Raw genomic sequence first — 23,093 nt, 5'->3', positions numbered from 1 at the left:
TATGGAACTCATTTTGAAGAATTCACAATTAAACACAGTAGGTGGGCTGTGCTATTTAGTTATCACTGCCACCTTGTCATTGGTACTTGTCAGCATCTTGATTGACATCATGGCAACTCTTAGTACTATCGAAATGCTTGAACTAATCTCAAGTAATGTTCCTCTGGGATTTCATTCTCCCCTTTAGTATTATTTATCTCCAATATATCAATCTATAATTTCCAGAATAAAACAGCCTCCTTATTCTCATTTACTACCCAGTCATTAAAACCTTTTTTTTCAGCTCATTTTCTATAAACAGGAGTGTATCAATCTGGAGATGTCAGAAGTGATGAAGCATCAATTAAAAGGGTGTATATGCACATCCTTTAACTATTCTCCCACTGATGCAATCTCAGGACACGGTTAGATGATGCTGCAGAGATGAGCTAATGGATACCTTAGGGTATAGCCTTGCTCCTGCTAAATCCCTGCCACACACTCTGCCACTGTCTTGTATTTGCTCTTCTTCCTGATAGACCCTACAGTGAGACTGCTTAGGGAGCTTTAAATAGGAGAAGACTGGCCTTTCCAAAAGAGCTAAATCATATTTTAAAAAAAGATAAAGGCTTTTTTTTTACATTTTAAACCCAAAACCCACTAGAAAATACATGAGAAGAAGAACTGGGACCACCTCTTGAGAAGCAATGAGCCATGGGACCAAGCCAGCACTGTCATGAAATTATGCCCTGAATCTTGTGATGATATGCCAAAATAATGTGGCAATTTCCTTAGAAACAACATTGAAAAAGAGATACCTGGAGAAAATTACCTCTGCAACCTATCAGAACTTGTCTTTGCAGTCTTCCGTAGTGATCAGATAAGGTTATCAGAATTCCTGCCAGATATTACTTCACGTTTGTCTTCCACAACTTTCAAAGCATGCTCAGTGTTTTCATTACTTTCAAATAGAAGTAGAAAAGCTGACAGGCAGACAGCCTTTGAGACAGTGAAAATGCAACTCTGCTGTCCCTTTTAACATCTAGGATTCATTAAACTACCTCTCTTGTTCACTGTCCAAAGTAAACAATTTCACAGCTTCTCAAAACAATACACTTAACTGGGCCAAGGATTTCACTTATCTTATCATCCTATGTCCATCCTGTCAACTGCCTCATTAGTTTCTATTAAGGACAATATTGATTATAAAATTCCTATTTTCTAACTTGCAAGCTGTCCTGCTTCCTAACTCACTCTCTCTTTCTCTCTCTCATCCAAAAATCTTCAAAGAAAGGACAGAAGTCCTGAAGAAGTCCAGCAGCTGATGGACAGTTTTCCAATTTATGGAAATTCAGCATTTTAACATTACATAATCTCTTCTAATATATTTCTGATTTTATATGCAATGTAGGCAAAAGAAAAATGAGAGCAAATTGTTTTACAGGGCATATAGTAAAAGTCTGCATATTATAAAAGCCACAAATGAGCCAGATATTACAAAAAATGCTAGTATGTATCATTCTGCCTTTTCTAAAACAGCACATATCAGCATTACCAAAATAAATACATTTATAAAAATGACCATTTATGAGACAGTAGAGAAGATTAGAAATTATTTAATGCTTTAATGCATCATTAAGAACATATAATATTGATGAATCGAAAGTGACTTATTGGCTTCACTGAGGATAATGCTGACGATGACACATGGAGAACAAAAGGGTACAATAACACTATTTTCTCAAGTTCTTCAGTTATATTTAGATGCAATAAATGTTCTGAATATAACAAATTTAGAAGAGTGAATTAACATAAAATCTGCCACTCTGATTTCAATCTGTTTATTTAATACAGAGTTTTGTTACTGGCTGGAGTTGAAGCTGAGTTCATAATTCAAGCTCGGGAACATTTCTGCAAGGAAAAATCAGTAGACGGTATTGGGCCAATGCTCTTGTGATATTTGTATTTGTGATACACATTTGAAGAAACTGATTTTTATGAAGACAAGTAACTCAAATGTTAAATATTCATTGACACGAGAAGCTCAAAGTTTGATGATCAAACCCTGAGAATATCTAATTACATCTTCTTTGTAGTGATACTAATGTCACAGACTTCTAAAACCCTGGACAGACCATGGTGGCCTAATGAAACCATGCTCTGCCAGAATTTTCCTTTGAATAAATCTGACAGAGACAAATTCACTGCAGGTTTAGTCACCTCTGATTATTCTACCAATGAATAACTAATTCCACATTAAGGGAAACACTTTTTTTAATCCTTATCATAAAAGACAGTTCAATGTAAACATGGTTTATATTATATTTTTGTTACCGAAAAGGATTTACATTTATAGTTTACAAAACCCACTTACAGTCTAAGCCCTATGTTGCAAATACTCAAGGGATTAACATGGCCCCTCAATTTCTCTTTTTGACTCCCACCACCTTTTAACCTCCATCCGAAAGAAAAGTTACCTTGCTTTAGAAGAAGCCAGTGGATTAAAGATACTTCAGAGTGCTGAAGTTTATTAAGGCTGAAAAATAGAAGATCAAAGAGTTCTGAGAGACATGAAGGATTGTGCTGGTTTTGGCTGGGGTAGAGTTAATTTTCTTCATAGTAGCTGGTATGGGGCTGTGTTTTGGATTTGTGCTGAGAACAGTGTTGACAACACAGGGATGTTTTCGTTACTGCTGAGCAGTGCTCACACAGAGCCAAGGCCTTTTCTGCCTCTCACCCCACCCCACCAGTGAGCAGCCTAGGCGGGCACAAGAAGCTGGGAGGGGACATAGCCAGGACAGCTGACCCCAACTGACCAGGGGGATGTCCCACACCGTATGATGTCATGCTCAGCATATACAGCTGGGGGAAGAAGAAGGAAGGGGAGGACATTTGGAGTGATGGTGTTTGTCTTCCCACGTAACCATTGCATGTGATGAGCCCTGCTTTCCTGGAAAGGGCTGAACACCTGCCTGCCCATGGGAAGCAGTGAATGAATTGCTTTGCTTGCATGCATGGCTTTTACTTTACCTATTAAACTGTCTTTATCTCAACCCACGAGTTTTCTCACTTTCACTCTTCAATTCACTCCCTCATCCCATCAGGGGGAGTGAGCAAGCGGCTGTGTGGGTCTTAGTTGCCAGCTGGGGTTAAACCACGACAAGGATTTAAATTATTAATTAGTGTTGTCACCGGAACTCAGGGATCCTGTTCTTCACAGGGCTCAAGGCAGTCTCATACAAACAATGTGGCAGCCCTCACTTGAACAGGAGCTGGTGAGCTGTATCAGAGCATTTACCTCCAGGTCCCTCATCCCTACCTCCCAGGCTACATTGTTCAGTCCAAACTAATCAGCTGCTCATCTAAGCTCAGGTGCTGCATTTGACTCACGCCTGCTGGAAGCCAATCACTTGGGACCGGCAGCAGGGAGAGCGATGCACAGCACCGGTCCTCCTCCATGCACCTCACATTTCTTTGGGCCCCCTTGATTTTCATATAAAGAACCGATTTCCATATAAAGATAATTTGAAGACAAACATAGTGGTATCACTTATAAGTAAAGTGGCTTCTTACAACTCTGCACACTGACAGTCACAGGGGATCTTCTGAGAGATGCCATTCCGCAGCTAACTGGAAGATACATTGGTGCATAATGGCATTTAGTTGGCAAATTACTTCAGTGTTTGCTGTACCATTCCCATCATGTATATATGTGTCAGTGCCAATAAATTACTATCCAATAACTTTTAGCACTTGCATCCAATGTAACTATGTTCTATCCTAGTTTTTTCTACCACATTTTCCTGTGCAATCCTGGGTAAGTGATATAATAGATTTTCTTTCCTCAGTTTCATTCCCTGCCATGAGAGACAACAAAGCTAAGTCACCTCTATAAACTGCTTTGCAGGTTGAAGCACAGCATATACACTGTAATGTTCTCTTTATATATATGACTATAGAGGAAAAATCTCCCAATATTTCTTTTAAACACTGTGAAATTCACTCAGTAAGGGATGAATACAGTCAGTCAGTCATTTTCTAATTAGAATCTTAGTAACTTATTTTAGTACTTCCACTACTTTACTAATTTTTCCATCATTGGGCATTTTAGTTCAACATCTAGTTATCATTAGTTTTGTATCTAGTTCAACTTGAAGTTACAGTTTTTATTATTGATTTACAATGCTTGAGATATTTTTCAAGCACCTATGTACACTCTTTATAAACCTATGTTGTAACTTTAAAACGTATAGTAAAAAGCAGCCTACAAAAATCAGTTAATCACATCAGTTTAAAAAAAAATGAGGGGGAGACAAAGGGGAAAAAAATTGGGAAGCTCTAGTAGGTAACCACAAAGTGCCTTTTCATAATCCATGAATATATATATTCCTTTTCCAGCCATCTGGTATCCTCAGATGAAAAGAGTTTCATTTGTAGATGAACACTGATTTCACACAATTTGCAAGAAATAGCAGAAAAGGCTCAGAAAGTTTAGGTCACTGAGGCACCACGAACCAGAGCAATTTTGAAATATTCAGTCTGAGTAAATTGGCCAAAATGTGAAGAAAATATTACCTGTGAACTGGACTGTTGCACATGAAACCTATTAAGAGAGCATGTGAACACAATACCTCACGTGGGTATGGAGGAAAGCTAGGAGAATGACTAAAAAGTGACAGCATGACAGACAAAACCATGGCCAGTTCTTTAGGCCATCCGACACCTATGGCACTTGCAATAGATTGCACATAAAACAAAATAAAAGACAGTGAGACAGTCATGGAGGTTTCATGACAAGTACAATAAATTCTGCAACTTAAAAAAAAGTCAGAACAGCAATTAGCCCTGACAGTCATCCTCAGTGAAGGTTTCAGCATCATAAATATAACAATCAAAATACTTAAGTCACCCTTTTTCTTGTGAGCAGCCATCCACAAACATGTATATATTAAATGTGATGGTCAGCTATACATTCATAATGCGTACTACAATACATCATGCCAAAAAAAAATACAAGTGGTTCCCACTGATCATTCAAACATTCCCTGCTGCTCCAAGAATAACACCTCATGGAAACCACAGCCAGTGCGCATGGTGCCTGCCCTCCCAAGCACGATTTCTCTTTAAGATCCACTCTTTATACCACGAACCACCAATTTCAGGTGAATAGTAAAAGGTATTGCCTTTGATGGAGATAAACGTAAAATGCCCTGGCTACCTGAAAAAATACCTTTCATCTTTGGGCAGGCATTGGAATCACCTTGAACACAAAAAATTTGGATTTCAAACAGAAACAGGAGAGGTACCTTGACTGAAGGACTGCCCTACACCTCTGCAGCCTCTGAGCTCTTGTTGACAGCATCAGCTTCTACTGTGCTCTGCTCAGTACTCTACCAATTTCTCATATTAATAGTTAAAAGGGATATGGACCACAATTTTGTAGTAGGGAAATTAGGTAAAAATGTGTTAATAGGCCTCTGTGTTACAAATTCTACAGATTTTTGCAATACTTTGAGCACATGCAACTTAGTAAAGGTGCCAGAAAAAGTAAAGGTACACTAAAAATTACACGGACAAGCAAGAAGGAGATCAAGATTACAGTGGTGCAGAAGCACTGGACATACCATTGGTTTGCCTCCCAAACACAGATGCATGCTGTGCAAGCAGCAGTCACAGACCACATCGCTTTAACCGAGCTAATCTTTTTTAATTCTTTGCCTTGAAGGGCAATTGAACACAGTGGGAGGTGAGGATGGAAACCATGCCAACTCGTAATATTGCCAAAAGCACAGTTTTTTTCCCTTAAGTGCAATATGTAGAGTTCCCAGTGTGGGGATGAAAGGCCTCCACACTGCTTTGTAAGGGGCTCTGGTTGGCAGCAGCTTCCCTGTGCTGTCACCAGCTTCGTCTCCAGGCTCTCATAATTCACATCAGTATTTATGTGCCACAGATCAAGCCAGATCCCATTGCTGTACATTCAGGTGAATTTATAATCAAGAAAGGAAGGTCAATGGCAGGAGGAAGATATACATGTCAATACAGACAGACAGCACTTCTTCAGCTCAACCACAAAATAAAATGATACAAGACTTCAGAAGGCATCTACTACATTGCACCCATTGCATGGCAAATGTTTAGAGTTAGTCAATGGAACTCGCATCATTTTTATAGCATTATCAGTAATTTACTAGGCCTACTTCTCCAAAATTTTACATTAAAAAAAAAAAAAGCAGAAATCACTTCAAAGTGGTCTGAATTTCATGCAGTAAGCAGCCTCTTGAGATTTTATATTACAAAGTAACATGTGAGAATCTAACCTGATCGAAAGTAGAAAATGAACATGCCAAGATGAGTTTCATTACACATGCCTGATGTGCAACATGTGAAATCAAACAGATTTGCCTATTGATGCAACCGTCAGCCAGAAACAAATGGCTGCTTGGCTATTTCTCCAGTAAACAAAAAAGCCCAGCCTGAGAGATTACTGCTTCACTTTCCTCAGTAATACAGTCCCGTTCACTCTGCTGCTGCCTCACTCCAGGGAATCATTTTTATCTGACTACAAAAAGAGAAATCCATCATCCAGTAAAAGAAATTAGCCCACTTCATTTCACTTTCCTGGGATACTGCCACAAATACTCAAACAGACAGAAAATTAATCAGTTTGATAGGAAGGCAAGGGCTTGGTACCACTGACCCTGCTCCAAGTTGTAAAGCCTGAAAACAAGTTACTGCACACATTACTTCAAATTTTGGGAAAGGAATGGCTGATTTAGTGTCTATGGAGACAGGTAAGTATCTTTGGTCTTATCAATTAGTAAGCTAGGATCATCAATTTTTTATTCCATCATTATGATCAGCAGGGAAAATCATTTCAAAGGATGAAATGTATCTCAGGTAATGCACTTAAAAAAACCCAAACCCCACTACTTGCCACATGCAGCTGGTGATAAATATTAAGCATAATAATTCTGAGTACAAAGCGTCATCCAAACCAGCTCAAGCTGATCTTAAATTCTCCATCCTCCCCTACAGTTAAGGACACATCTCAGAAACATTTTGGCAAAATGAGAAAGCCAAGTATTAGAGTTGGTTGAGAGTTAAGGATTCTCAAAAATCTGACCAAAATGCACTTGTTGTACAAGTCTTACCAGCTTTTCCACATAAACAACATGTCTGCATTCTGCAGTATGCCATGAGGGCTTAATCCTTCAGCAGTCAAAACTGCCAAAACAAACAGCTCTCTTTTGATGTATTTTGCTCATTTTTCTTCTCACTGAGCCTGTAGCTAGGGGAACACAGTGATGTACACCACAGTCTCACCCTATGTACCTACATCAGGTGCTAGAAAAAATTTCTGCAGCAGCGAAGTTAGGCTCTCATGGAATGGCCAAAGCCAACACTGGCCCATCTCCCATTTGGGCCCCCATCCATTGGTCTTCTCCAATACTGTGTCGTAGCAGCGATGCTCTCTTCTTTGGGGATATCATCTAGGCCACAGATTATTCAATTTGTCATGGGGACAGAAGAGGTAACAGGGCTGCATTATCTCAACCAACAACTCCTTTAGAAATAGCAGATAACCCCTGTAGTGTTCCCCTGTTCTTAAGGAATAACCTCCTCCTGCTGTGAAGAAGTTCAACTGTTTCTCTAGTTCAAGAAACAGAAGTCTGGACTGGAGGTGCTGAATCTGGACAGTGCTGTGTAATACCGGAATTATTCAGTTGCCAGCAGAGAAAAAAAAGTAAGCCAAACAAAATTAAGGTGGTAAAAGACTATTACATTAGGAATATTCTCTGCATACGCATTCTTATCCACACTCTGGTTGCACACACTTTTCTCAAAATACATTTTAAAGACCTTGAAAAAGATGTTACGAAGCAGTAGAATGAAGTTATATATAATTGTTATAATTCACACTACTTATTCAGAGCTTGCTATTTATAATGGAGAATGCAGAGAGCCCAGTAATTTCAATTTATTATTCAACTACCATTAAAATCACTGAAGTATTTCTTACAGATCTGCAGTCAGCTCTACTAAAACAAATTAATATTTCTAACCAATCTATGTTTCTTAACACGTTCACAAATCACCTCTGAATGAAATAGTTTCAGGGAAGCACTTTGCCTTTATTTTAACTTTCAGTCTGTTCCACTGATTGACGGGACATCCAGCAACCCTGTTGCCTTACCTCAGTCTTATTGAAAGCCAAGGCATATGGGATAACTATCACCAGATACATGCTGTGATTTTTAAAGGGTTTTAGTAATAAAGCACAAGCTGAAATCTATGGTTTTCTCATATTACGTAGAGCCCAATAAAAAGCTTGCATACGTATAATGTCTGGAACTTCTGGTGATGCATAACTGAACCATTAACAATACAACACAACTGCATTTGCTTGAAGAAAGCTGCCAGCGAAAGATGATACGTGCACTGGCATGGCAGATGTATAAATGCTTCTTTTACATTTAGAACATGTTTTTATTCATATCAGCTGTCATTATGCTCATCAATCCCAAAGCTACTGAGAGATGAGGACACCTCTCATTCTGTTTTATTACAAATACTCAGTGAAAAAAAAAAAAAAAATCAGTACCTACCTAACCTAATGACCCTGGAAAATGTTAACATGTATTTCCTTGTTTCACTGGTTATTCTGTCCCATGACTGTCATGGTATTATCTCTGCTGAGAATGGTAAGTTGCCTCATCTATCATTCACTAGACAAAGTTTTTAAATAGAGATATTGCATATACCCAATCCCTCTCTCAGAACTGTTTTATTATTATTGAAAATTTGATTATGAAAACTTGATTAAATATATGAACTTGCGCAAGACACTGATGAAAGATAAATCTCAACTGAAGCATTAGCTCAAGAAGTATATTTTATGTGTTTACTGAGTTATTTTATACAATATAGAAGCACTTAAAGCATTGGGGATAAAAAAGATGCGAAAAATAATCTTAAAGTGGCTGAAAACAATAAATATTTGACATGTATACAGTAGATTATTTTGAGGTAGAGTAGTTGCAACAACTGTAAATAAGCACTTGTAAACAAACTGAACTCAGAGTAGTCCAAATTCCATTCTTTCCCTTCATGTTATTTTGTTCAAGCTTTTTAATAATGACAAACAAAAGACTAACAAACTCATTGCATATACTCAGCGTTGCTCTCAGTTCACCAGAGAAATCTACTTGACAGTATATTGTGCTCTTGACCCTAAAAGTTAAGTATCTTACATGTAATTTGATATGGATATTGAGAAAGTAGTACAACCTTAAAGTACAAACAAAACATCAGATGAACAAGATGGGATCTCATCTTGTTCTGATGTGAAGGTAGTATGTTACCTATGCAATACGGTCTCGGCCTCTTTCACTAGAGCACATGGCAGGCAGTAGCAGTCTGCATTCATTCATGGGGGTCTATGTACAAGTGCAGCAACATCAGTTAATACCTTCTGCTTATCTTCATTTACATACAAAACTAAATGAAAAAAACACCACTTACTTGCTTTTCCCTTTGTACACTGTAGCATAGGATCCTTCCCCTAGTTTTTCCAGTTTTTCATATGAGTCTGCTTTTCCAAACTTGGGGCTTGTAGGCTAAACAAAACAATAAAAGATGACTTTTCAGCATATATTGCACCCACAATGTTAACTGCTTTGATTCAGCATTTAGAGAGCAAACATCATTATCAAAACTCATAGACCTGCATGTTTTCAGCAGCCAACAATAAAAAAAAAATTGATAGCAGAGCTAATGAAACAATATAATAGGCTACTCAAACAAACATCACTCAACACCCCAGATGGTGGTTGCCGATATCAACCATATACTTACATCACTGGAACTATCAAAAGGATTTTGTTCTTAATCAAAGAGATGTTTCTCTTTTATTTTTCACATATATCACTTCATACAGGGAAAAAGATCATTAACAACTAAGCCAGCTTATCTTTTTTAAGAGATCTAAGCAACAGTCTTAATCTGCCCTAGAAAATCAGATTAAAAGAACTGATTAATTTTTTTTTTTATTTTTTAGACTAAAGCCCACCCCTGTTCATCAAGCATTGTTCAGGCAGTGGTCAAAATACTACACACTTAAAAAGAGTACCTTGTTTCTGAATTATATTTATAGTCTTCAGCCTATGGTTATAATCACCCCATACTTTTAATAACATGTATATAAATAAAATTCTGTAGTGTAGCCTTAATATCTGCAGCCTAAGTGAGAGGTCTAAAATTGAACCAAGCTAAGCGCTGATTCTTGCTCGAAGGGCCAGATATCTCAGCTGGCCTTTGGAAGAGACTGGTACTTGTCCCACTTTTACACATTCCTAACAGAGAACACCAGAACACTGCAAAACCAAAAATTCACCTGACATGAAAATGATTCATTTGCAAAGATGATATTAAAAAATTCAGAGAGAGAGAGAGAGAGAGATGTATTATGAGGAACAGTATTACATAAATTATGTTTCCAGATTGTTATTCTATGAAACAATGCTATTACAAATGATGCAATGTAGTATCTAACTTTTACAAAAATAAGTACTTGGAAGCATTGCAGATAAGCATTTTTGTACACAAATTCCTGATGAAGTTCTTGGAAAATGTTCGAGTTTTTTGAATTATATCCCATTTTCCCATAGTTGCCCATTTTCCAGTTGTCTGTAAGGCAAGGGCTTTTTATTTTCCCTCCAAGACCAGAAGGACACTGCAAAAAACTGACCTTCAACTGCCCCCAGCATTATCTACTTGTATTTCATGCTGCAGCACTCAGATATCCTGTACCTAAACCAACCAAAAGAGTATAGAGCAGAAATTTTAGAGGGTCAGAACTGATGCTCAAATCAGATGCGGGGCCTGATTTGTTATTACTCTGGTTATAATGCTATGAAGAAAAGCAGCCAAGCAAATCCAGCATGTTTAGGGTTGAATTCAACTGGGAGACTCTAAGCCATGCGCAGCTGCACACAGTGTACACTCACATTTAGGATCTTATGCCCAATTTACAAAAAGTGCTCAAGTTTCAGTTATTTTGAAAGGAGACAACATTATAGTGCAGGACACATCTGTGTGTAAATTCCTTTAAAACCACAGTCGAAAATTTTAAATCAACTGAGCCTAAAAAATACTCCTATTTAAACAGACACGAGCATCCCAGGTCAAGATGACTTGGTACCTCATACCCCTCCACTACACTCATTTAACCATTAGCCAGAAAATACAAAAATTCTCTTTACTCAACAATTCTATATTTGTCCTAAGCCATAATTCTGGCACTTTGGCATATATACCCCTTTTTTGAGATTAACATCCCAGCTTTCTATTGAATGGTATCAGGATATACACATGTATGTTTGCAAAATTGAGCCCTTTCATCTCCCTCCAATAGACAGAACGACCTATTATTTTGCTATCCCATTCCTAAATATGAATAAATTGAGAAAAATATGTCACATGGGAAGCCTCAGATCTCTTTCCTGTCACATTATTTGGACCATTTCGTTATAGATAGTATAAAAATAGTATATTTATTCTTGGCTCCCAATCTGTGCTTAAAAAGGCATTCTGCTTGGTTAGAAATGAAATTTGGGGGGGATTTTTTAATCAGTTTTATTACAGATGTTACTAATAGAGGTGATTAAAATATTTATTCAAGTAGCTTTTTCATTTAAGTATCCAATTATGGACTAATGCAACATCACAAAACTACAGAAAAAAAGTGGTTTAATATTTCAGTGTCTCCCATATAATGAAGAGGGATAGCAAAGTATTTCCCAAATTGCAGGCTGCAGTGAACACACAGTGAGCAGCTTTGTTTGGAGTGGAAATGCTGCCCCAGTTAACAGTGAATGGTTCACTCACTGTTGGTTTCCTCATAGGGCGAGGAAGAAAAAGGACAAAGTCTATACATGTGTTTCACACCCATTCCTATTTTCACACTGAGATTTACTTTTATTTTATACCGCTGGAAACCATAATATAAAGGTCACAACAACTTGTAATGCCTTAAGATCTTGACAGGAAACAGGATGCCTTTAATCCATTACCACACAGTAAATCATCAACAGTAATTATTCCTACAACCTCAAGCTCATTTCTCCGTACTCCAGGTGCCAGAAGCATGGATTTAAGGTCATGCCTTTTGACTCATTCTCCTCCTGGAAGCTGCTGCGTCCTCAATGAGAACAGGCAACATGCTAAAACCTCATGGTGGGACCAGGAGGAGAGCTCACTCCTGATGGTACAGAAGAGGTGCTGGTTTCAACTCTCTTGTCCTCGGGCGCAACCCCACACAGTGCCCCAGGGCTCAGCCCTGCAGCAGTAAGGCTGACCTGCCACCCTCCCCGAGCGGCCCGCATCACTTGTGCGGTGCCTGCTCATGCTGGAGAAGAGCAGATCAGAAACACAACCAGAAACCCAAGCCGTTAACAACGGCCTGCCCCGTACGCAGTAAAACCATGTGGCTGACACCCTCCTCTTGCCTGGTTACAGCATTTCCGCAGTGGAGCTCAGCTCGATTCCAACGGCATTGCTAGATGGGATTGCCCGTGTTCTCACACTATTAGATCTGCCCTTTGTGAAAATGGACATTATTTTTCCTGGCATTTGAAATGTTAAAAGGCTTATGATTTTTGAAGGTATCTGGTATAGAAAAGCGCTTCAGAGGATTTCCCAGAAAAAAATTTAAATAAACCCTAGGCAGCAGAAGACGTTGCAAACTAATTTGCATGACATTTCTTAATGGAACGCCAAGACAGATCTCACTCAGCTCATGCAATTTCTTTAGAAAATGAAGGAAAAAATTTACTATTTCCCCAACACTTTCTCAATTTTTTTTTTCTAAATGAATTCTCACACATTAATTCAAACTTACAATTACCAATTGCTTATAAAGGTAAGAAGTTCAGACACTTCTTACCTTTCCTTTTATTTCTGAATTATAAAGAAGGCAAAGACTGACTGAGATAATGCAAAAATATGTAACTTCCCAAAATTTAAGTTTCAAGCTTAAAGGGATCTAAATAAAGGGCTATGGAAGAGATCTCAATAATCTGAAGTTCCATGTGACTGCTGAAAATAATAATCATTTCAGCCTACTTTATTCTTGCAATCCCCTTTTCATATAGTTATTTTTTCAGCTTCATGGCCATGAATTTTGTTATTCAGATAACAATCATTTCTGTTAAAAAAATATGCCTTGTTACAGCAAGATTATAGTACCAATTTTTTAACAAATGCTAATATTAAAATAAAATATAGAGAATTCACTTTTAAGTATAATTTCTCCTTTTAAAGTATTTTATTCCTTCCTGTAAAATACATGGGAATACATATACGAGAAATTTGTGTTTGTTGAGTCACAAGAGTCCCATATTTTACCTAGGATGTAGTTGACTAAAATACACATAGCAAGTGAGACATATCCAGAGCACATCAGATGTACAGCTTGCATCAGCCACTGACATATCTCACAGGCAGCAGACTTGCAAGAAGTCCCCCTATATTTTAGAAAGCTGGTGCAATCCTCCAATTTGACCCAGACAAGATTTCTCAACAGAAAAAAAGTATTAATTTTAGCTGAATTTCAGCTAATTTTAGCTGAACACACATATTTTGATAAATGTTTGTTCAAAGCTACTTTTTGAAGATCTAACATTACAATACTTCTACCACTATTAATTTTCCTTTCTTCTTACTTTTCCTTACTGCTTTTTAACCCTCTAAAACACCAACATAGAATCACAGAGTTGTTTAGGTTGGAAAAGACCTTTAAGATCATCGAGTCCAACCACTAACCTAACCCTGCCATCCCACCACTAAACCATGACCCTAAGCACCACGTCTTTTAAATACCTCCAGTGGTGGGGACTCAACCACTTCCCTGGGCGGCCTGTTCCAATGCTTGACAACCCTTTTGGTGAAAAAATTTTTCCTAATATCCAGTCTAAACCTCCCCTGGTGCAACTTCACAGTTTCCTCTCATCCTATCGTCTGTTACTTCAGGGAAGAGACTAACTCCCTCTGGAGGCTGTAGCCTCCTTTCAGGTAGTTGTAGAGGATGATAAGGTCTCCCCTCAGCCTCCTCTTCTCCAGGCTAAACAACTCCAGCCCTCTCAGCCACTCCTCATCAGACTTGTGCTCCAGACCCCTCACCAGCTTTGTTGCTCTCCTCTGAACATGTTCCAGCAACACAACGCCTTTCCTGCAGTGAGGGGCCCAAAACTGAGCACAGGATTCGAGGTGCGGCCTCACCAGCACCAAGTACAGGGGCACGATCACTTCCCTGCTGCTGCTGGCCACACTATTCCTGATATAAGCCAGGATGCCATTGGCCTTCCTGGCCACCTGGGCACACTGCTGGCTCACATTCAGCCGGCTGTCAACCAAAATATGTCACAACATAACATGACTGTGATAAAAGGACAATCTTTGCCACGTCTGAAAAGTGGTTATTTACTGAATGTGTGAATTTTTTCTCTAGTTAAATAAGTCTTCAAATCTTTTCTATGAAAATTTTACCATGATTTGTTGGACATAAGCCAAAGGCCTTACAGCCACACAGATCTCTAGTCTGGCCACACAGACTTGTATATACTGAACATTGGTGGGACTACTTAGGCATCAAGAAGCCTGTTGCTCAGGGTTAGCGCTTTGTATTTGCTGCAAAAAAAAAAGAACTTTCAAAGCTAAGACAAAAACAAAACACAGGTGCATGTGTGACCAAGATTGAACAATTTAATGGGCAAAAAGTTAAATAAGCAGTAAACAACCAGCCAGCCAGAAATTTACATCACTGTAAATAGCACTGAAAAGCAAATTTTCATGCTAGGGAGAAATTTTCCAGAGAACTCAAATGGGAAAGATAGATGAAATACTAAGACAGAAGGGAGTAAAGGTCCTCATGCCTCTGAAGAATTGAACATAATCCCAAGTCACTGTGAAAGTCAGCACAGGTTGTGGTGGATCATGTTATCCCCAAGAGGACATTGGCAACTGGAGCGCAGAAGAGTGCACGTCTTTCCCTTCAGGAAACCCACTGGGAGATTTACTTGTTTGTCTTTATGCTTCACTTTCCTTGAAAATAGTTTCCATTAAGGTAGTTTTCTTATTATTAGCCTACATTTTTCCCAGTGCAAGATTAGTCTAAGAGCACCACTGAGCACGGGGAATGAGCATCTTTAATAGCACAGCTTACAGTAACCAAGATTAGCTATTTTTTTCCCCCCTGGTTAAGGAAATACAGATGATAGTAACAAGGATAGAAAGAGTTGAAATGCCAAAATGTTGAATACAGAAACAGAGGAAGCTAGTATCTCAAACTGACATAAGAGTATTAAAAATATCAGAGAGAAAAAGAAATGAGAGGAAGCTGTCTTTTCTGACCAGGTCATTTCAAATAGCCATTTCATTGAAACAGACTGTAGGAGGGACAACAGGTTTAATTCAAGATCTTGCAGTATGAGTCCTTGCACTACATTGCCATGTGAATACCTTTCTTTCTTGAAAATTTTAAAAATCTATGTAGTAAAGAAAGCTTTAATGGAAAATTACACTGAAAATCACCTGACTATTCTTATAGAAGCTGTGTGGGTTATGTTCTCATGCAGTTTTCATAACCGCAAAACAGCTTGTGAATGTCACACTTAACCGGCACACTCCCGAGCCTAAGTTTTAAACAGACATTTTTTTTTTTTTTTTTTGAACTGCAGGATATTAAACTTCAATATAAAATTATCCTCAAGGGAGAAATACTATGTTCACTGAAAATCAAAACTAAAGATCTGTTTTGTTATATGCCTCCGAAATAAATTCATTGCTAGAAGAACTTGAAAGTGTAAGGTAGGCCAAGAGGCCTAACTGAGATTAAATCACAAGAACTGAAGATATTTTTTTTTTAACCAATCTATATTTTGTCTTCTTTAACACAATGGTAAAGCTTCTTTTACAAAACCATATGCAAGTTTTCACAGTAATTAGTCCCCTTTCTTAAGGTTTTTGTGCTATGTACAATAATAGGTCAATTTGATCACACTTTTTTCCTTCTTTTTTAAAACTCGCAAGTTGGACTGTTTTCTAGGGCAATGTTCAAGGGATACAAAGATGTTCAAGAATCCAAACCCAGCAATAATCTGAGCTGTACCATCACCTGATCCCATCCTGTTGCTGGCATCTTTATAACCCTTTAGCACACAGCCATAAATTAGGAGCAACCTGAACATGAGCAAACATAGAGCTCTTTGTGAAAGGGCTGGATGCAGTCTTTAAAGCTGTTTACTTGTTCTCTAGGTTATTAAAGCACAGGAGCTGGACCAACTGCCACATTTTACCTGCCTTATCGTGTAGAGAGTATCCTCCAGGTTAACGATTATTAAAGCTTCCCTTGTGCCAGAAAAGAAAAATCCGCTCCCTACATTGAGCTCTGAAATTATCTTACCTCAATAAAAACCAGGAAGGATGCAGTTACCCTAGTAATTAATAGGTTCCTAAAACCAGAGAAGGTTGCATACGCCTGAAGACAGGCTAGAACTGCGCACCAAGTGTTTAGGCAGACAGAAATGATGCCTAACTTGTAGACAAAAATCTCACTTTACTGTCTGTGTTAAAGTTAGATTTCTTATGCAACTGATTTACAATGCTCGTGCTTTTTGCTTTCACTTTTTTGGGGGAAAGTTGCATATAAAAGGGCCAAAAATTAATAGAAATTACATAAACAGAAAAGAGGCTGCTCTCCCAAAAAGAGCGCAGTCAATGCAGGAAAGCATTGCTTATTGAATTATTTTTATCCAAATTAATTTTTTACATTTATGTGAGTTGGCAGAAGCTTAGTGGTTTGCTGCATTTAGTTTTTTAAAAAGTAACTGAAAGGTAGTACATATACCATAGCATGACATTTGAATTCATTGCCATGGATCTTAAGCCATTCAAAGAGAACAAACTGGTGTGCATCACTATGTAACTGAATCTTGAGCAGATGGCTAGCTTATAAAACTTGCAATATTCTATTTACATACTGTGCAAAAGTGCTATTTTAGTGTATAAAATGTGTACAATGAATACAATAACATTTCACCTTGCACTGGAGAAAAATAAATAAGACCAGATGCCTAAAAAGCGTGGATCTCAAACACAACTTTCAGAGAATTAGAGTCAAATCAAGTAAAAAAAAAGCAAGTTTCTTCCCTCAATAGGCAAAAGACTCGGCAAAAAATTTTAGAAAAATAGATATAGTTAGATAGGTAAGTACACACAACTATAGCTACATGTATATTATATACATACATGTATAATATATATATATGTATATATACACATATACATTGTGTTAGGTTGGATCAGAGCAAAGGTTTGTCAAGACCCTTCTTCTAACAGTGGCCGACAGGTGATGCGCAGGAAGGCAAACACCTACTTCACCACCTCCAAGGTGAATATTATCCGTTATTCTGATGTGATAAAAGTGTAAGTCTGTTCTGCTGGAAATTTCATTCCATAACAACACCCAATTTCAATCAGCTTAAACAGCTTGGAAATCACACCCATAGATGTGTTCTTATGTTTAAAAGAAGGGGGGGAAAAAGTGCAATGCAATGTGACAGAGAAGAGACTAAACGGAAACCTATCTCTAATTCAGTTCCTCCACTAATCAAGTGTAGAAAGTGCAGACTGAAGGTAGCATACATCTATCAGAGTATCTTAAAACAAAGCTTACAGAAAGCAGAGCCAAAACTGAAACACAGCCACACAACTGTAGCCAGTATGAACCAGAGGGCACAGCATGCTCAAGAATATTTACAGAAACTGAAATGCCCATTCAGACTGGTATAATCTATACAGCGGACAAATTTCTAGCGAATCAAGTTATAACTTGGAGGGAGAATATGTAGCAGTCCTCTGACATGGAAGAAAAAGAAATAATGATCAGAAGAGGAAGCAGCAAGGGCATCTGATATACAACATCAGGACTAGAAAAAAAATGAAACCCAAAACCCTTCGTCAATTCAAGTGTAATTCAAAACCAGAGAATGACAAATTCCTGCAACTAACCACACAGACAAATGCTCAGTGAAATGTGCATCAGAACATGTCCTGCCTGAGGCAACATATTCAGACTCTGGGGGAAGTGGAGCAGCTTGATCGTATCTCTGCCTTGGACATCTGAACTTTGGTCTGCTGGGCAGGACCAGGTGTGACCTGCAATCAGCAGAGGGCTAACACTACCTTTTGCTGTGAAGTTCTGCTCATCCCTCTTCATTGACATGGCCACTGACATTATTCCACAAATTATGCCTTGCCAGGTGCTGTTCAGATCACTCCTTGTGAGGAAGAGTTAGAAATGACTAACAATGCCTCCAAGCAGAAGGAAGAACTGAGTTCACCAAACAGAGCTATAAAAATCAGGGAGAATTACAGGAAGTTGAGAAATAAGAATTGTATTTCAGGAAATTCCTATGCACCTACTTTAACACACGAGATGGCCCCAGCAAGACTGTGTGAGTCAGCATGGGAGAAGATTACCAAAAGCGTATGTTTAGTTAGGACTCTACCCAGCAGCATACTAGAGGAGGAAGCATGAACATCATTTATGTAAGAAAATACTGGGATCGTGGGAGATTGCATGGACACAGTAGAGTACCAGCCCTCTGGAAAAGAACAAGGTGCCAATAACACCATTCCGAAAAAAGGCTGCTTCAAAATTAGGGAAGCAGAGCAAATAAAACCCTTCAGTTCTAATAGAAAAGAAGTATATAAAGCATTAATGGGAATTAGTAATAGTTTCTAAGAGGAACAAGGTAAGAACTGAAGAGATGGGGAGCGAATTAATACGACAAAAAAACTTAAGGAAAGACTTTCAAAAAAAGTCATTTAACTTGACAGTTGTAGTGCCAAAGAATAATCAGGCACACACACAGTGCAAGCTGCTCCATCCATCCTTAATGATTATTAAAGTTTTATGGTAAGAACTCCTTGTTATGGACTCATCTGGAACACGTCAGAGACATCTCTGGCAGGAGCTACATAATGCCAGGCAATGATGATAAAGCAAATTTCTTTTTGCTACAGATGGTTACATTTTAAAATGTAACCTTTTCTAAAAAGGACAGTCCCCTGGAGGCATGACATCTTATCCGTTAAATTCACATGGGTTAAACAAAGCTCATCTACAGAAAATGAATGTCTGTCTCTTCTCTGAAGAAATCTTCTTAGAAGTCTGACAGAATTCAGTCAGACTTCTGTAGGGGGGACAGAAAATATCCAGAAGATAGAATAAAACAAAAAAATTAAAGAAAAGAAAAAAGAAAAGGCAATCAACCTTTTAAATTATTTCACGCCAACTGAGATTTGAAGTGTTACATCCATTCTGCTTAGATCTGTAGTCTTCAACTCAAAAGGTCACATTATTATGGATTTTTCTTGCCAAAGCATAACAGAAATAGTTTTTCAATAATTTTGAAAGTCTTTTGGGGGAAATCTGTTCTGGGCATTATTCATGAAAGATATGACATTTTATTTATCTAGTTTCTTTCAAAATACTTGAGAATAAAACAACAGTGATGATGTATTGCCAAGCTCTTCTCAGTTGTTTCAGTCTCCTCTCTCTCTCTCTCTCACACACATAGTTTCTGACATGGAAATAAATGTTATTTTTACTACTTGATTTTAAAAAGAGAATTTTAAAATGTCAACAAAATCTGTCAAATCTGATTTGTTTCTCTAAAACCTAAATTTAAAAATCAAAAAGGCAATTCATGTGGTTTCCTAAACTTCATGGGAAAGAATTCCTCTTCACAAATAAGCAACTCTCTGCAAAATTTGCAGCATAAACATTATAGCAGCTGTCATGCTATACCAGGATCAGGAGAGGAAAATGCTTAGAAATCCCATAAGATACCCTAGCTAATACCTGAGATGAAATTTCAAAATATATTATTTTTCAAGTTTATTTTCTTACTCTATTTTATACACAACACTACAAATACATATATATGGGAAACATCTGTAATAGCAGCCATGAGCTTTTTGTTTTGTTTCCAAGTAATAATTCCTTCTTAAGCAAGCAAACATTTATTTGGTGTTACTAATTTCACCATTTGGTACATGCGCAGGTGTCAGGACCGTGGACTTACAGAGCTGGGGCTGGAGTGCCGCCTGACTTTAGGTGATTCCTTCCCTGCAGATGAAGTTTTGAAGTTAATGCAAGCGTTGTTCTCCGAATGAACCCTCTTCACTTGATTAGTTGGTTTCTCAAATGGATCAAAACTACTCTGCGTCCTCTGAACCCGGACTTTTTTATCCTCAGGAATTGTATCCAGAGGTTTGATCACTGAATCCATTCCCTGGCAGTTCCGTGTAGACATCTTTGCGACACATATCTGAAAGGAAAAAACAGCATTCGTTGACTCTAACAGGCTTAAAGTCTGCGTCAATCCATACCTCAGCCAGCATCAAAAAACGCACTGGACTTCATAAGCGTTCATCTTCTATTTCTACATTAAAATTGCAAACACATGCATTTTACATAGGACACACATACCACAGTCATAACAATAAAAAGCCTGTCTTTGTACAATATACAAAAAGATCCTGACAAAGAAAGACAAAAGAGGAACATACATAAAATGAATACATTTGTGTTTTCTTGTACAATGTGATCTTAGCAACAATGCCACTTGACTCCTTTCTCCAATCTAGCCACCGATATCTGCAAACAGTATTGATTTCCAGTTGTTTAAAATTGGATGAGACTAAACTTAAATAAACGATGGTAGTTTGTGTGCACTTCAGTGCAGGCCTGCCAAAGATCCAACACCAGTATATTACTGTATTTTTAAATAATGCTTATACAGTGTTGTTATTATTATTACCACCATATGTCTCAAAAAATCAAATCAGTAAATCAATTCCCAGGCACTGAAACGTGAGACTGCAGCTTAATGGCACACTAAAGCGCAGAAGTTCAATTCTTTGTTACTGTGAAGTATGACTCTGCCAGCCCCTGAAGACTGCTATGTATGGCCAGTTCAAAATATGCTATGTATGGCCAGTTCAAAATAACTAAATCAGCAGAACAGCGAGTTTAGATACTCTGGTCATGTATGGTTATGTTTTAAATTTTAATACATTCCAACATATAAGACTTTTTTTAAATTGCACAGTTGGTGAGGGGTTGTATTTGAGGCCTCAGCTTCTGTTTTCACCCATAAGAGGCTAGACTTTTTCTTGGGAAGAAAAGAAATAATTTTAGCTTTCAGGCTACAGGGAAAAGCTATGAAGTGTAATGCAAGCAGACCCAAGAGACTCCTTAAATCTTAAGGCAAATCAAAAGAATCCACAATGTGCTTTTTCCATGATATTTGCAAGTATTTAAGGATAGACAATGTTAATTTGCTGTCAACTGTACTGTTCACATACATACAATTAAAGAAGCAAAATGTTCCATTCAAGCATCTACAATCTAAGCATTTTTGAAAACTTAAAATAGCTAACATAAACCAAATAAAAATGAATATTTACCATTACCATTCAATGAGGACTCCTCCCCCATAACCCAAAGTGTCTCCAATACAAACTTCTCCAATAAATTATTCTTTGCCATTTCCCCGGAGGAATTCTGTGCCTTGAAATCCAACTTATTTTGATTGTTTATAGAAATACTGGGTGACTATACCTTGGGGTTTTTTTTGTTTTGTGGTTTTGATGATCCACTGTAACAGTAATCAAAGATTTCTTTGGTACGTTAAAAATTTAAAGTACATTTCCTGCCCAGTGCCAGCCAGACAAAGGATCATACACCAGGTCAACTCTAACGAAGGACATTACTAGCATTACAAACCAGGCTTTACAAGGGTTCACATTTCTTCTCATTAAAGTGGTTTCTCCAAGACTAAAATTTAACCAAGTTTTAACTGAGAAAAGGAACATCCCACTTTCATTCCAAATGATAATTCCCTCTCAGGCCAAAATTAAGGCAATTATGTAATTTTGGTCTATTACTTCAGAGAGAAAAGATACATTACTTCAGAGAGAAAAGATAAAGAGCTGCTGCACAAAGAATTTTTAATTAGCCTTCTTGTAAAATTAATTGGTTTCTTTTCCCTAAAACAACTTATATGCACAGACATGCACCCACACACTTCCCACTGTCCTCTCCAGATCCGTGTTCTTGCAATGCTTGCTACCAACAAAGATGTTTTAACATAATGTAAACTGAAATTACTATTAAAATAGCCATGCTTCCATTTTGCTTAATTGACTTGGATGCAAATAAATCAGTAAGTATTTCTCAGCCTATGAAATCCTATGATCAAGAAAACAGGGGCAGGAGATAGGGAGGAATGGTTCAAAAGCCGGACTTGTCTTCCTTTCAAATTACCAAAAGCCACCTGTAGTTGGTTAAAATGTTTGAAATCCACAGCTATAAACATACTATACACAATAATGCCATGGGTGCTGCTTCAAGTTTCTTTTTCCACTGGAAAATCTCCATATCTAGCTCTACCATGGGCCAAGTAAGCATTGCATTAAAAAAAAAAAAACAAAATGCGAGACATCTGTTAGTATCTATCATCTCTACTGGAAGCAGCAGTAGTTTGGAATTAGGTACTGAAGGGAGACACTTTCACCTTTGGGTCACTTGACTGAATCTGGAGTAGGATAAAAATTCCCACAATCATCTTCTAATAGCCAGCTTCAAACTTGCAAATGGCTAAAAGCAAGAGGTACACCAACCAGCCCCCAACTCACAGTCGAACACCTCAGTCGCTGCACAGGCTGAACACCAGCGTCACCAGTGGAAAAGACTGAAGACCGCAGAGAAGAGCAAAAGCAGAGGCTGCTCTCCGTGCTCCTCTGCCTGCTCTGCAGCTGCAGCGCTTCTCCTGCCAGTGCTGGCAAGGGATTTCATTCATCACTTCTCTCTCACCTACATCAATAGTTCCCTAGCAGAAATAAAACATTCTCTTCAAGTGACTGCTGACCACAGCGAACTGGGAAGCCAACAGAGCTGAGCTTACGTGGTTGTTGAAGAGTAGGCATTTCCAATACATCTACCCTGCCTATAAAACTCTGAAGAGAAACAGTATTTAAGAGGTTGT

General features: G+C 38.0%; 1 protein-coding gene across 1 annotated transcript in view; it reads right to left on the bottom strand.

Annotated features, from left to right (window-relative positions):
- The window catches only part of CDK14 (cyclin dependent kinase 14), a 316,876-nt gene that overhangs the window by 215,959 nt on the left and 77,824 nt on the right, over window positions 1-23,093 (bottom strand). The window contains exons 2-3 of the mRNA XM_035897109.1: window positions 20,127-20,372; window positions 9,502-9,596 (exon numbers count right to left, since the gene is read on the bottom strand). Of these exons, the coding sequence (XP_035753002.1) occupies window positions 9,502-9,596; window positions 20,127-20,357 (326 nt within the window). The 5' untranslated portion in view covers window positions 20,358-20,372. The remainder of the gene's footprint in view (window positions 1-9,501; window positions 9,597-20,126; window positions 20,373-23,093) is intronic.

The sequence above is a fragment of the Egretta garzetta genome, unplaced genomic scaffold (genome assembly GCF_000687185.1).
Source record: "Egretta garzetta isolate BGI_Z169 unplaced genomic scaffold, ASM68718v1 scaffold30, whole genome shotgun sequence".
Classification (NCBI taxonomy): Eukaryota; Metazoa; Chordata; class Aves; order Pelecaniformes; family Ardeidae; genus Egretta; species Egretta garzetta.
Note: the sequence above shows the minus strand (reverse complement) of the source record. Positions and strands in the feature narration are given on the sequence as shown.